Raw genomic sequence first — 10,844 nt, forward strand, 5'->3', positions numbered from 1 at the left:
GCCGGGACACCCTTGCAAAAGGAACAGTTGAAATGAATACTTTCAGTCACTGAGTGTCGCCTGCACTCTCGGACTGCTTTTATTGCCGCAATCTACTCCAATTCATCGAGCACAGGGTAAACAAAAAAAGGAAGTGGTCCTGAGCTTGATGGAGGCCATGTCTACCCCCCCCCCCCCCCCCACACACACACACAAACACACACACATACACACACAATGGAATTCTTTAAAGGGAAACTGAACGCCAAAAATAAGTATGGCTTATCCGAAGGAGAATTGGGCACTGATTCCGATGAGCTATGTCTCGAGCCGATCAGAGAAGAGGAACTGTGTCAAATTTCATAAATAACACCTCCCATATTTGGAAATTGGCCTTGATGACGTGCGTACTGCTTAGCTGTCACCATGCCGTGCATGTTCAGCAGTGTAATTGAATGGAAGAAAACAATTACTTTGGTGTTTTGCAGCTCTGTTTCGTTCCCTGACGGTAACCAAATCTAGATGTAGGAATTGTCGTAATATCTGGACTCTATTATGCGTACACTACTGTACACTTATGACTGTATGCGTTGCATGCTGTATGTACGTCACACAGGCCGTTTCCCGTAGGCCAGAACTTTGATGTGCTTCACTGGCTCGGGACTTCTCTTGTTTTGGACTTACCTACTGGTTGTGCATTTCTTGCTCCTCATTAGTTTACTCGTCCATGTCTCCTTGTCCCTATTGAGAATAATACTACATGGTGTCAGAATTGGGCTGCTGATAACGATGGCTGGATTTTCTATTCCATCCATGAGATGGGAGTCAGACAACCTCCCGGAGGAATTCGCCTCGTTTAGGCAGTATTGTGAATTGATTTTCGGAGGTCCGTACTCAGCGAAGTCAGCGAAAGAGCAATGCTCATATATCCTCCTTTGGATAGGCCGACCTGGTGTGGACATCTACAATTCCTGGACATTTGCAGACGAAGCTGACCGCTTCAAAGTGGACGAATTACTTTCCCGTTTTCAGGCCCACCTGCAGCCGAAAGTAAACGCGTGGCTGGCCCGTTTCCAGCTTCAACAGCAACGGCAAAATGTGGGGGAAACCACTGACGATTTTCTCTGTCGCTGTCGGAACTTGGCAGTGAAGTGCAAATTTGCCGATGCCGGTGAAGTCAACACCCGTTTGCTAGAGCAGCTGATTGTCGGCACCCGACATAAAACGGTACAGGAGAAGCTGTTGGAGAAGGGCGACCAGTTGTCGTCTCTTGACGAAGGGCTGGAAGTTGCGAGGACACATGAAGCTACAGCTACCCAGATGGCTCAGCTACCCGGGTCTCGCTCCGCCAGTGTTAGCCCTGCTGACGTATCCTTTGTTAAAAAGTCTGCTCCGAAGAGATCCAAGGATTTCAAGAAAAAACAACAAAAAAAGAGTTGTCAATTCTGTGGGAAGGAAGACCATGATCGTGCAGTATGCCCAGCTCGATCAGCTGAGTGTAATTTCTGTAAGAAACAAGGGCACTTTGCTACTGTGTGCCAGAAGAAGCAACGATCCTGTGACGCTGTACATACTGTACCGCCAGATGCGCATGGCCCTGGCATGTTTCTCGGCAGCGTCGATGCCGGACGTGACCCTTGGTCTGTGTCGGTGGAAGTCAACAATTCCCCAGTCATGATGAAGATCGACACCGGAGCCGATGTCTCTGTAATTCCAGCAAGTGTATTCCGCCTGTTAGATGCGCAGGCCCTGCGACCCAGTCGTCGTACCCTGATGTCTGCTAACTCAAGCGTCCTCGACGTAGCTGGCGTGTTCGACGCAGTGGTAACACATGCGGGCAAGTCGTCTCGCCAAGAGATTTTCGTTGCCAACAACCTCAAGCAGGCCCTCCTAGGACGCCCTGCAATAGTCGCCTTGGACCTCCTGGACGTCAAGGCTGACATCTCTGAAGTATCGAGCGGTATTCGCGACACCGCGACAGCACGAGCTGCATACCCCGATTCGTTCAAACCTCTCGGCAGGTTCACTGGAGAGCCTCACTGCATTCGCCTCGAAGAAGGCGCCAAACCATTTGCTCTGTCCTGCCCGCGCGACAATGTGGCAATACCGCTAATGCCGATTGTTAAAGCGGAGCTTGAGAAGATGGAAAAGCAAGGCGTCATCGTCCCTGTCGACGAACCAACTGATTGGTGTGCTGGCCTTGTTGTTGTCGCCAAACCTGGAGGGGAGGCAGTCCGTCTGTGCGTTGACTACACACGTCTCAACCAACACGTTCGTCGTGAGCAGTTCGTCTTGCCGGCGGTAGACCACACGCTGGGTCAGTTGGGCGGTGCCAAGTATTTCACAAAGCTTGACGCCAACTCTGGGTTTTACCAAGTGCCCTTGGCCAAGGAATCCCAGAAGTTGACCACGTTTATCACCCCGTTTGGGCGTTTCATGTTCACGCGTCTACCATTCGGTATTTGTTCGGCTCCCGAACATTTTCAGAAACGAATGGCTCGGATCTTGAACGGTGTGGTTGGTACCGCATGTCAGATGGACGACGCTCTAGTGTTCGGTAGCACTGAAGAGGAACATGATAACCGGCTGCACCAGGCGCTACAACGGCTCAGCGACAACGGCGTCACACTCAACCCGGACAAGTGTCTCTTCAAAGTCACTTCTGCCAAGTTCTTGGGTCATATCATCGACCAAGACGGCATCCACTCTGATCCCCAGAAGGTGCAGGGCATTCAAGACTTCACACCATGCCAGGATGTCTCGGATGTGAGAAGCTTTCTCGGCCTCGTCAACCAGCTTGGCAAGTTCTCTCCCTCACTTGCTTCCGTCTCACAGCCGATCCGCGACCTTCTCAAGAAAGGCAATGCCTGGTCCTGGGGACCCCCTCAGCAATCGGCATTTGAAGAGATTAAGGCTCTTCTGTCGTGTACGCCTGTTCTTGCTCTGTACTCTCCCGAGTACCCAACTATTGTCTCTGCAGACGCCTCGAGCTATGGTCTCGGTGCCGTTATCAAGCAGCAACAGCCGTCCGGCGATTGGAAACCCGTATCGTTCCAGTCTCGTGCACTACTGCCGGCAGAGCGTCGCTATGCTCAAATAGAAAAGGAAGCTCTTGGCCTCACCTGGGCTTGCAACCGATTCTCTGATTACCTCATCGGTAAGAGATTCACGCTGGAAACAGATCACAAGCCTCTGGTGCCCCTGTTCAGCACCAGTGCTCTCGACTCTATCCCTCCACGTGTACTTCGGTTCCGGCTCAACCTGATGCGATTTGATTTCGACATCGTACACATCCCTGGCAAAGATCTAATCGTTGCTGATGCCTTATCTAGGTCACCTGCGTCGCGTCCTCTGTCCGCTGATGACGTCCGCCTCCTCGACGACGCAGAAGCTTTTCTCGACAGTGTGGTTTCTCATCTCCCTGCGTCCGATGCAAGACTGAGTGAGATTCAACACCAGCAGGCTCAAGACCCAGTGTGTCAACATCTTGTGCAGTACACTCTGTCCGGTTGGCCAAGTTTACAGTCTGCTCCAGTGTCCGTTAAGCCCTACTACGCATCCCGGCAGTCATTCTGTATCACAGATGGCCTGCTCCTGTACGGTTCCAGAATCGTCATCCCGGACCAGCTCCGTCCAGAAGTCCTCCAGCAGCTCCATGTTGGTCACCTCGGCATCACGAAGACCCGCGAAAGGGCTCGCCAGTCAGTTTGGTGGCCAGGTCTAAGCGCCCAGTTGGCTGATATCATGTCCAATTGCCAAGCCTGCGCTCGTGACAAGCCAACGCCAATGGAGCCCCTGCTGTCCTCACGTCTTCCCGAGTTCCCGTGGCAGGAAGTCGCTGCCGATTTCATGCAGTTCCAAGGCTCTCAGTACCTAGTTGTCGTCGACTACTACTCCCGATGGATCGAGCTTGCTCAGATGTCCCGTACTTCTGCAGCTTCTCTCATCACGCAACTGAAGTCCATGTTTGCGCGTCACGGCAATCCAGATGTGTTTGTTTCGGACAATGGTCCCCCATTCACAAGTGCAGAGGTTTCGGCATGGCTTCAAGAGCAAGGAACCATCCAGCGCACGAGCAGCCCTCTTCATCCGCAAGGCAACGGCTTAGTGGAACGCGCAGTGCAGACCCTAAAGCATTTGCTGGTGAGGGGAGGTGATCCGTATGTTGCTCTGCAGCGCTATCGTGCCAGTCCACTAGCACATGGCTTCAGTCCTGCGGAGCTCCTCATGGGCCGCCGCATCCAGACGCGTTTACCCATGTCGGCAGACGTTCGACGGCCATACCTCGTAGATCGCACAGCGTTTGCCGCTAAAGACGCCTCTCTGAAGTCCCGGCAAGTGTCGGATTTCAACTCCCGCCATCGCGCTCTCGATGCTACGCCACTGGTCCCGGGTACCGCTGTCTTTGTTCCGGATAGGAAAGAGCCTGGTATTGTCACTGCCGAGCATTCCACCAGGTCGCTTATCGTGGAAACGCCATCTGGTTCGGTTCTCCGCCGCAACCGCAGTGACCTCATCGTCGATCCGCCTGCAGGTTCTGCTAACGACGCTGTGGACAATGGTGAGCCAGCGTCACCTGCCCAACGTCCATCTCCAGGTACTCCCGTCCCTGAGCGTTCCGGTAGAGTTACCCGTTCTGGACGTGCCGTTCATACTCCTATCAGATTCCGTTAATCATTTAGCGTTACTCTTTCGTCTTCAGCATTATTCCTGTTTTGCTAACTTATCGCTCTCTTGCTGCGCGCCCTGAAAGGGGAGATGTCGTAATATCTGGACTCTATTATGCGTACACTACTGTACACTTATGACTGTATGCGTTGCATGCTGTATGTACGTCACACAGGCCGTTTCCCGTAGGCCAGAACTTTGATGTGCTTCACTGGCTCGGGACTTCTCTTGTTTTGGACTTACCTACTGGTTGTGCATTTCTTGCTCCTCATTAGTTTACTCGTCCATGTCTCCTTGTCCCTATTGAGAATAATACTACAGGAATCTGTTGAGCAGGAGAGTGACACATGTCTTCCCGAAGGCTGTCCAGGCTACAGTGGTGATGAAGAAGACACGATCATCACCCCGAGATCGATCGTAGCGAATTGGAAAACTCATGGTGAATTTGCTTCCACTCCAAGGCAATGTCGAGGTATGAAGGGTGCTTGTACTGCCTTCCAAAGTGAAGAGGAGATGAACATGGCTTTGCATAGCTGTTGTTCTATGCCAACTTACCTACTCTTGCTGGTACCGTAGTGGCATATTGCAAATTTCGTGGACGAACGACTTTAGTCACGAGTGGCTAGTGAGCAACACAGGTGAGATTTTTCAATTCGACAAAAAATTGTTTTTGTTTGAGAACTGACAGTGGCAGTCATTAGACTCAGTAGGTGTCTCTCTGCTGCTTCTTTCCCTTCATTGGTAGGGTTGTGCTTGAAGTAAAATAAAATAAATAGAACATGTGGAACATAAATCTAATCAAGCATCAGTACATGTATTGCGAAGGTCAACTTCAAAGCACATGACATCACAATGATCACGAAGTTTATGTAATCAGGAGTACACCCTGTGTTCAACGAACACATACACACATGCTGTATTGCGCACACACATGTACACATGTGCGTGCACCCCATCCCACAGACACACGCATGCAGCGCGCACATCCATACACATGTGCGTGTACCCCCCCCCCCCCCCCCCCCACACACACACACACACTCCACCCATACACATGTGCGTGCCCCCCCCCCCCCCCACACACACACGTGTGCACATACAGATACACAAACACACACGCACGAACACACACACACAAGATACGTGTAAGTGTACATGATCTTCCTGGTGCAGATGCTGAGCCAGCACAATGGAAAATACCTCCATCAAGATGCTTGATCAAGTGTTGTGATAATGGCACTGTTTGTTTGTTTTTACAAAGAAGTGTGGGAAAGATTACAATGCATTATAATTCATAATTGTTCTTTGCCTTGTACGGTGCAGACCAGAATGCTTCGCTATCAACTCCTGGCTTTCCATCGGCATGGTGTTCAGCTGCAGCGGCATCTGGTCCGGGGAGTTCAAGTTGCTGGATAGCTGCACTGACACAGGATGGGTTTGCGTTGGCAATGGGATACGGCAGTCATCCCACATCACGAGCTACATGTTTTTGTAATTTATATTGTCGCTCGTCCAGCAACGTCAAGGCTCTGCATGTAAACACAGGAGAACACCATAATACTACTCAGGGGATAATAATTTTGGATATCAATTTTGTGACAATTATTAGATTCACACAATATTCACAACGTATGCAACACGATGCTGTCTATTGACACTACTTCAAACTGAAGTGCTCACTACTCCTCTCCCGTTTTCATCTCCCTCTACCTTATGAATACTCCGCATTACTGGTTTCGTTTCTACCCTTTCCATTGCTGCCAGCTCCCAGTCTTTTTCAATGCACAGCACCACCTTGACAGTCATTTTTGTGATTTGATGTACACATACTTTGAAGTTCAAATTCGAATTACATGATCAGATTTTTGTTCCACATTTTCTATTTATTTTTACTTCAAGCACAACCCTACCGATGAAGGGAAAGAAGCAGCAGAGAGACACCTACTGAGTCTAATGACTGCCACTGTCAGTTCTCAAACAAAAACAATTTTTTGTCGAATTGAAAAATCTCACCTGTTAGTGTTGCTCACTAGCCACTAGTGATTAGAGTTGTTCGTCCACGAAATTTGCAATATGCCACTACGGTACCAGCAAGAGTAGGTAAGTTGGCATAGAACAACAGCTATGCAAAGCCATGTTCATCTCCTCTTCACTTTGGAAGGCAGTACAAGCACCCTTCATACTTCGACATTGCCTTGGAGTGGAAGCAAATTCACCATGAGTTTTCCAATTCTCTACGATCGATCTCGGGGTGATGATCGTGTCTTCTTCATCACCACTGCAGCCTGGACAGCCTTCGGGAAGACATGTGTCACTCTCCTGCTCAACAGATCACTACATCTAGATTTGGTTACCGTCAGGGAACGAAACAGAGCTGCAAAACACCAAAGTTTTCTTCCATTCAATTACACTGCTGAACATGCACAGCATGGTGACAGCTAAGCAGTACGCACGTCATCAAGGCCAATTTCCAAATATGGGAGGTGTTATTTATGAAATTAACACAGTTCCTCTTCTCTGATCGGCTCGAGACATAGCTCATCGGAATCAGTGCCCAATTCTCCTTCGGATAAGCCATACTTATTTTTGGCGTTCAGTTTCCCTTTAAAGGGGAAGTATACCCTAAAATCAAATTTTCACCAGTTGTAGTCTTCTGGGTGCTGAGTCGAATGGTCTTGGTCCGAGGAAGCTGCGACGCTCCCTTCCTACTTGAATCCCAATCGAACTCGCGCACTTCCACCGAAACTGGGTGACTGCGCCCTACTAGATGGGGATTTGTATGCAAAATGTCACTAAAAGCGCCATTTCGTTCTTATAAAAGCACGGATGACCGCGATTGGCCCATATGTTGTAGTCTTTTGGACGCTGAGTCGACTGGTTTTGGTCCGAAAAGGCTGCGATGCAGCGTTCCTCCTTTATTCCCAATCGAACATGGTTGAACAAGCGGTCACGTGCTCCTGCGTACACCAGTCAGCTGGTCACCGTGCCTGCAGGGTACAACTTACTAGCCTATTTGACCTTTTTTGGGTGCAGTCCTGTCACTCGAGTTGAACTCGAGTTGAACCTTGGTGTGAAAGTTGTCGCCTGCTGGCGCGGTGACCAGGTGATTTGGGCACCCAGGAGCACGTGACCGCTTGTTCAACCATGTTCGATTGGGAATAAAGGAGGAACGCTGCATTGCAGCCTTTTCGGACCAAAACCAGTCGACTCAGCGTCCAAAAGACTACAACATATGGGCCAATCGCGGTCATCCGTGCTTTTATAAGAACGAAATGGCGCTTTTAGTGACATTTTGCATACAAATCCCCATCTAGTAGGGCGCAGTCACCCAGTTTCGGTTGAAGTGCGCGAGTTCGATTGGGATTCAAGTAGGAAGGGAGCGTCGCAGCTTCCTCGGACCAAGACCATTCGACTCAGCACCCAGAAGACTACAACTGGTGAAAATTTGATTTTAGGGTATACTTCCCCTTTAATTAGTCATTCTGAGCCAGTACCAAAATTTAGTATGGCCCCAATTTCGTGGCCCTGGTTGTGCCAAGGATTGTGGTTGTGCAGGTCGCTTCTTTCAAAAATAATAGAACATTGTAATCTCAATCTAGAACTTTGATGACGTATAGCAGCAATACACAGCCTATGCAGTCTACACAATCAATGGAATTGGATTAGGCCTTGACGGATTATGCTAGCATAATTTTTCGCATAATTCCTACCAAAAATCGAATAATCGCACAATTCGAGGCAAATTGCATACGAATCGCATAAATTGGAATAATCTGCCAGTTCTTATCAAATTCAATACAGTTGTACATGTACATGTCCTACGACTAGTACGAGTACAAGTACAAGTAGATGCACCAGGAAGTAGTAGGTTTACGACTCCCTTGATAACATGTCCAGTCCAACAATCAGTGACGGTCGGAGCTAGGTCGGACGGTGGGTTGACCCAGTTGAACTTTTGCTACTACAGTACAACGCCCTCTACAAAAAAATACCCCTGTTATTTTGCACAGAACCATCGTATACAATAGCAACATATGTGAGCATAATACGGCATAATATGATAACTTTTAGCATAAAAAAAGCATAATTCTGCAATTTGTTCAGCAATGCGAAAAGCATAATTTCACGAAAATATTAGCATAATCCGTCAAGGCCTAAATTGGATCTTACAATAATTATGGTTTCGCCATAATCAATTATTATGATTATTTTGTTGTGCAGTGTGGCGCTGTGAAGCTGCAATGCAATTACTGTGGATACTCATATACCCACGAATATAGACTGGCCGTGGTTGGATGAGCCCCAACTTGCCCAGATTTTTTCATGTGCGTTGACGTGGCTCCTGAGGCTGTTTGAGTGTTATGTGCCTGGCTGTATCTGTCATTTGAGCTAGGAGGATGGAAGACATTCGGGCAGCCATTCTCTCCTTGGCTAGACTCTCCACAACGCCAAGTCAGTTTCAGTGATTTCGAGAAAAGTACCGGGTCGTCTTCAAAGAACTTGTAGGCACTCATCTGACCAGGGTTTGCTTTGCATGTCAAACCGGAGTGATCTCCGTGGAAGAGACCCTTGTTGAAATAGTACGCCGACAGGAAGAAATCCTCCGTTCCAGAGGAGAGAAACTGCGTTGGCTTACCATCAATGTCAGCACGGAAGCAGGCTTCAAGATATGTGAAGTCGGTGCTGTTTGCATGCAGTGTCACCTACAAGTTGGGTCACAAACAGAGAGAACAGTGAGGAATTCTTACGTTAGCTTCACTAATTTGAAATAATTAGTAAATCATTTTCTCCGTTCCCGAGGGAGCTCACGACGCCCGCTAACCGTGACCCTGAAAATCCTGCAGCAGTTGCAGTGCCTAACGCAGAGCGGGGGTAAGTCGCATAACCACTTGCACAAGTGTTGAAAACCCCATTAGCCACATCCAAGTGCCGATAAGTAAGTAAGTAAGTAAGTAAGTAAGCTATCGTGTCCGTTCCCAAAGGGAACTCATGCCAGTCGCTACCACCCGGTAAACCCAGCATGCACACAAAGCACGCTCACAGAACCCATGTCTTCTGATATGTTTTCTCATGCACTGTAACATGTGCACGGCAGGTCAATTGTAGGGCGATGAGTATTGTTCTCTTGCATCCTTTCTCAGCGTAACTAACATCATGAACTGCACATCGCTATCGATGGATTGCTGATCAGCCAGAGAACAGCGCCTGGCTGGAGCGGGGTGGGTTCAGAGCTGCCGGTTTTGTCCCGCAAGTGGTGATGCAGGGGCTGCAATATACACAAAGTTATAATACGTTGAAATTTGTGCACGTGGGCGGGCACGGGTAAAAAAAGCACGCTTTGAATTCTTGATACCAGTCTCACCTGATAGAGCCATCCTGCGGTAGAGCCACTTGTTTGCGCTGCAGTGACAAAATCCAGTGGTTGTAGCAATGCGTTTTCGACCTTGTACAGCTTGAGTCGTGTACCTTCTGGAAGCTGAAATCCACCCACAGTCAATGGGACGTTGGTCAACCCTCGCACAATGTACCAGAAGGCTCCAGCCTGTGGAATAGTCGCCGTTACCTTCACCGAATGACCGAATGGAATTCTGTATGTATTATAAACACTGCCGTGAGCTTCTCGTGCGATGCGGCGAGTCTGCCACGGTAAATCGGGATCGTCGTCGCCGATCGGACAACCCACACCGTGCGCCATGAAGAGATTGAAATCCAGGGATGGTGCTGTCTCGTTGTCAATGTAAATGCGAATCCGCGTGTCCTGACTCAATGCCAGCTCTCCGGTGAACCACTGCTCGGTGATGAATCCTGCCTCCTGTCCGTATACGGCGAACAACTCGGTCTCCACGTTGGCTTGAATGTGGCCACCCTTGGTAGCCGACGAAAATGAGGACATGGTCGGATTTAGAACGACGGGAGTGGCAAATCGAGCGGCATAAGCAGCTTCCATAACGGTGAATAGAACCAACAACGTTTTCATTCTGTCCATGCTTGTTTCGAAGTTCTAGCAAAGAAGGATCAGGACTCGAGAGTTGATCAGCTCGGCAACTCTGGCTTCTTCACTGACCAGTTGCACTTGTTGTCCGCAAACTCAACGTTCACGTGGGATCGATGTCAGTACTTTGTCACCCTTCGTGGCCGTGGGCTCTTGTTGCTTTCTCTAGCCCTCCTTTTTATTTCCTTCGTCCTTGTGTGTAGTT

General features: G+C 49.1%; 1 protein-coding gene and 1 long non-coding RNA gene across 2 annotated transcripts; both read right to left on the reverse strand.

The window, feature by feature from the left end:
- Positions 1 to 5,793: 5,793 nt before the first annotated feature.
- On the reverse strand, positions 5,794 to 7,244 carry LOC135809703 (uncharacterized). Its single transcript, XR_010552226.1, has 2 exons — positions 6,661 to 7,244; positions 5,794 to 6,176 (listed from the first exon to the last, which is right to left on the reverse strand). It is a non-coding gene; the product is annotated as an uncharacterized LOC135809703 (long non-coding RNA).
- Positions 7,245 to 8,114: 870 nt separating this feature from the next.
- LOC135809705 (uncharacterized) lies at positions 8,115 to 10,831 on the reverse strand. Its single transcript, XM_065323119.1, has 2 exons — positions 10,010 to 10,831; positions 8,115 to 9,350 (listed from the first exon to the last, which is right to left on the reverse strand). Exons 1-2 carry the CDS (start codon positions 10,631 to 10,633, stop codon positions 8,895 to 8,897), a joined length of 1,080 nt encoding a protein of 359 aa, XP_065179191.1. The 5' UTR covers positions 10,634 to 10,831; the 3' UTR covers positions 8,115 to 8,894.
- Between the last annotated feature and the right edge of the window lie 13 nt (positions 10,832 to 10,844).

The sequence above is a fragment of the Sycon ciliatum genome, chromosome 2, assembly GCF_964019385.1.
Source record: "Sycon ciliatum chromosome 2, ocSycCili1.1, whole genome shotgun sequence".
Lineage (NCBI taxonomy): Eukaryota > Metazoa > Porifera > Calcarea > Leucosolenida > Sycettidae > Sycon > Sycon ciliatum.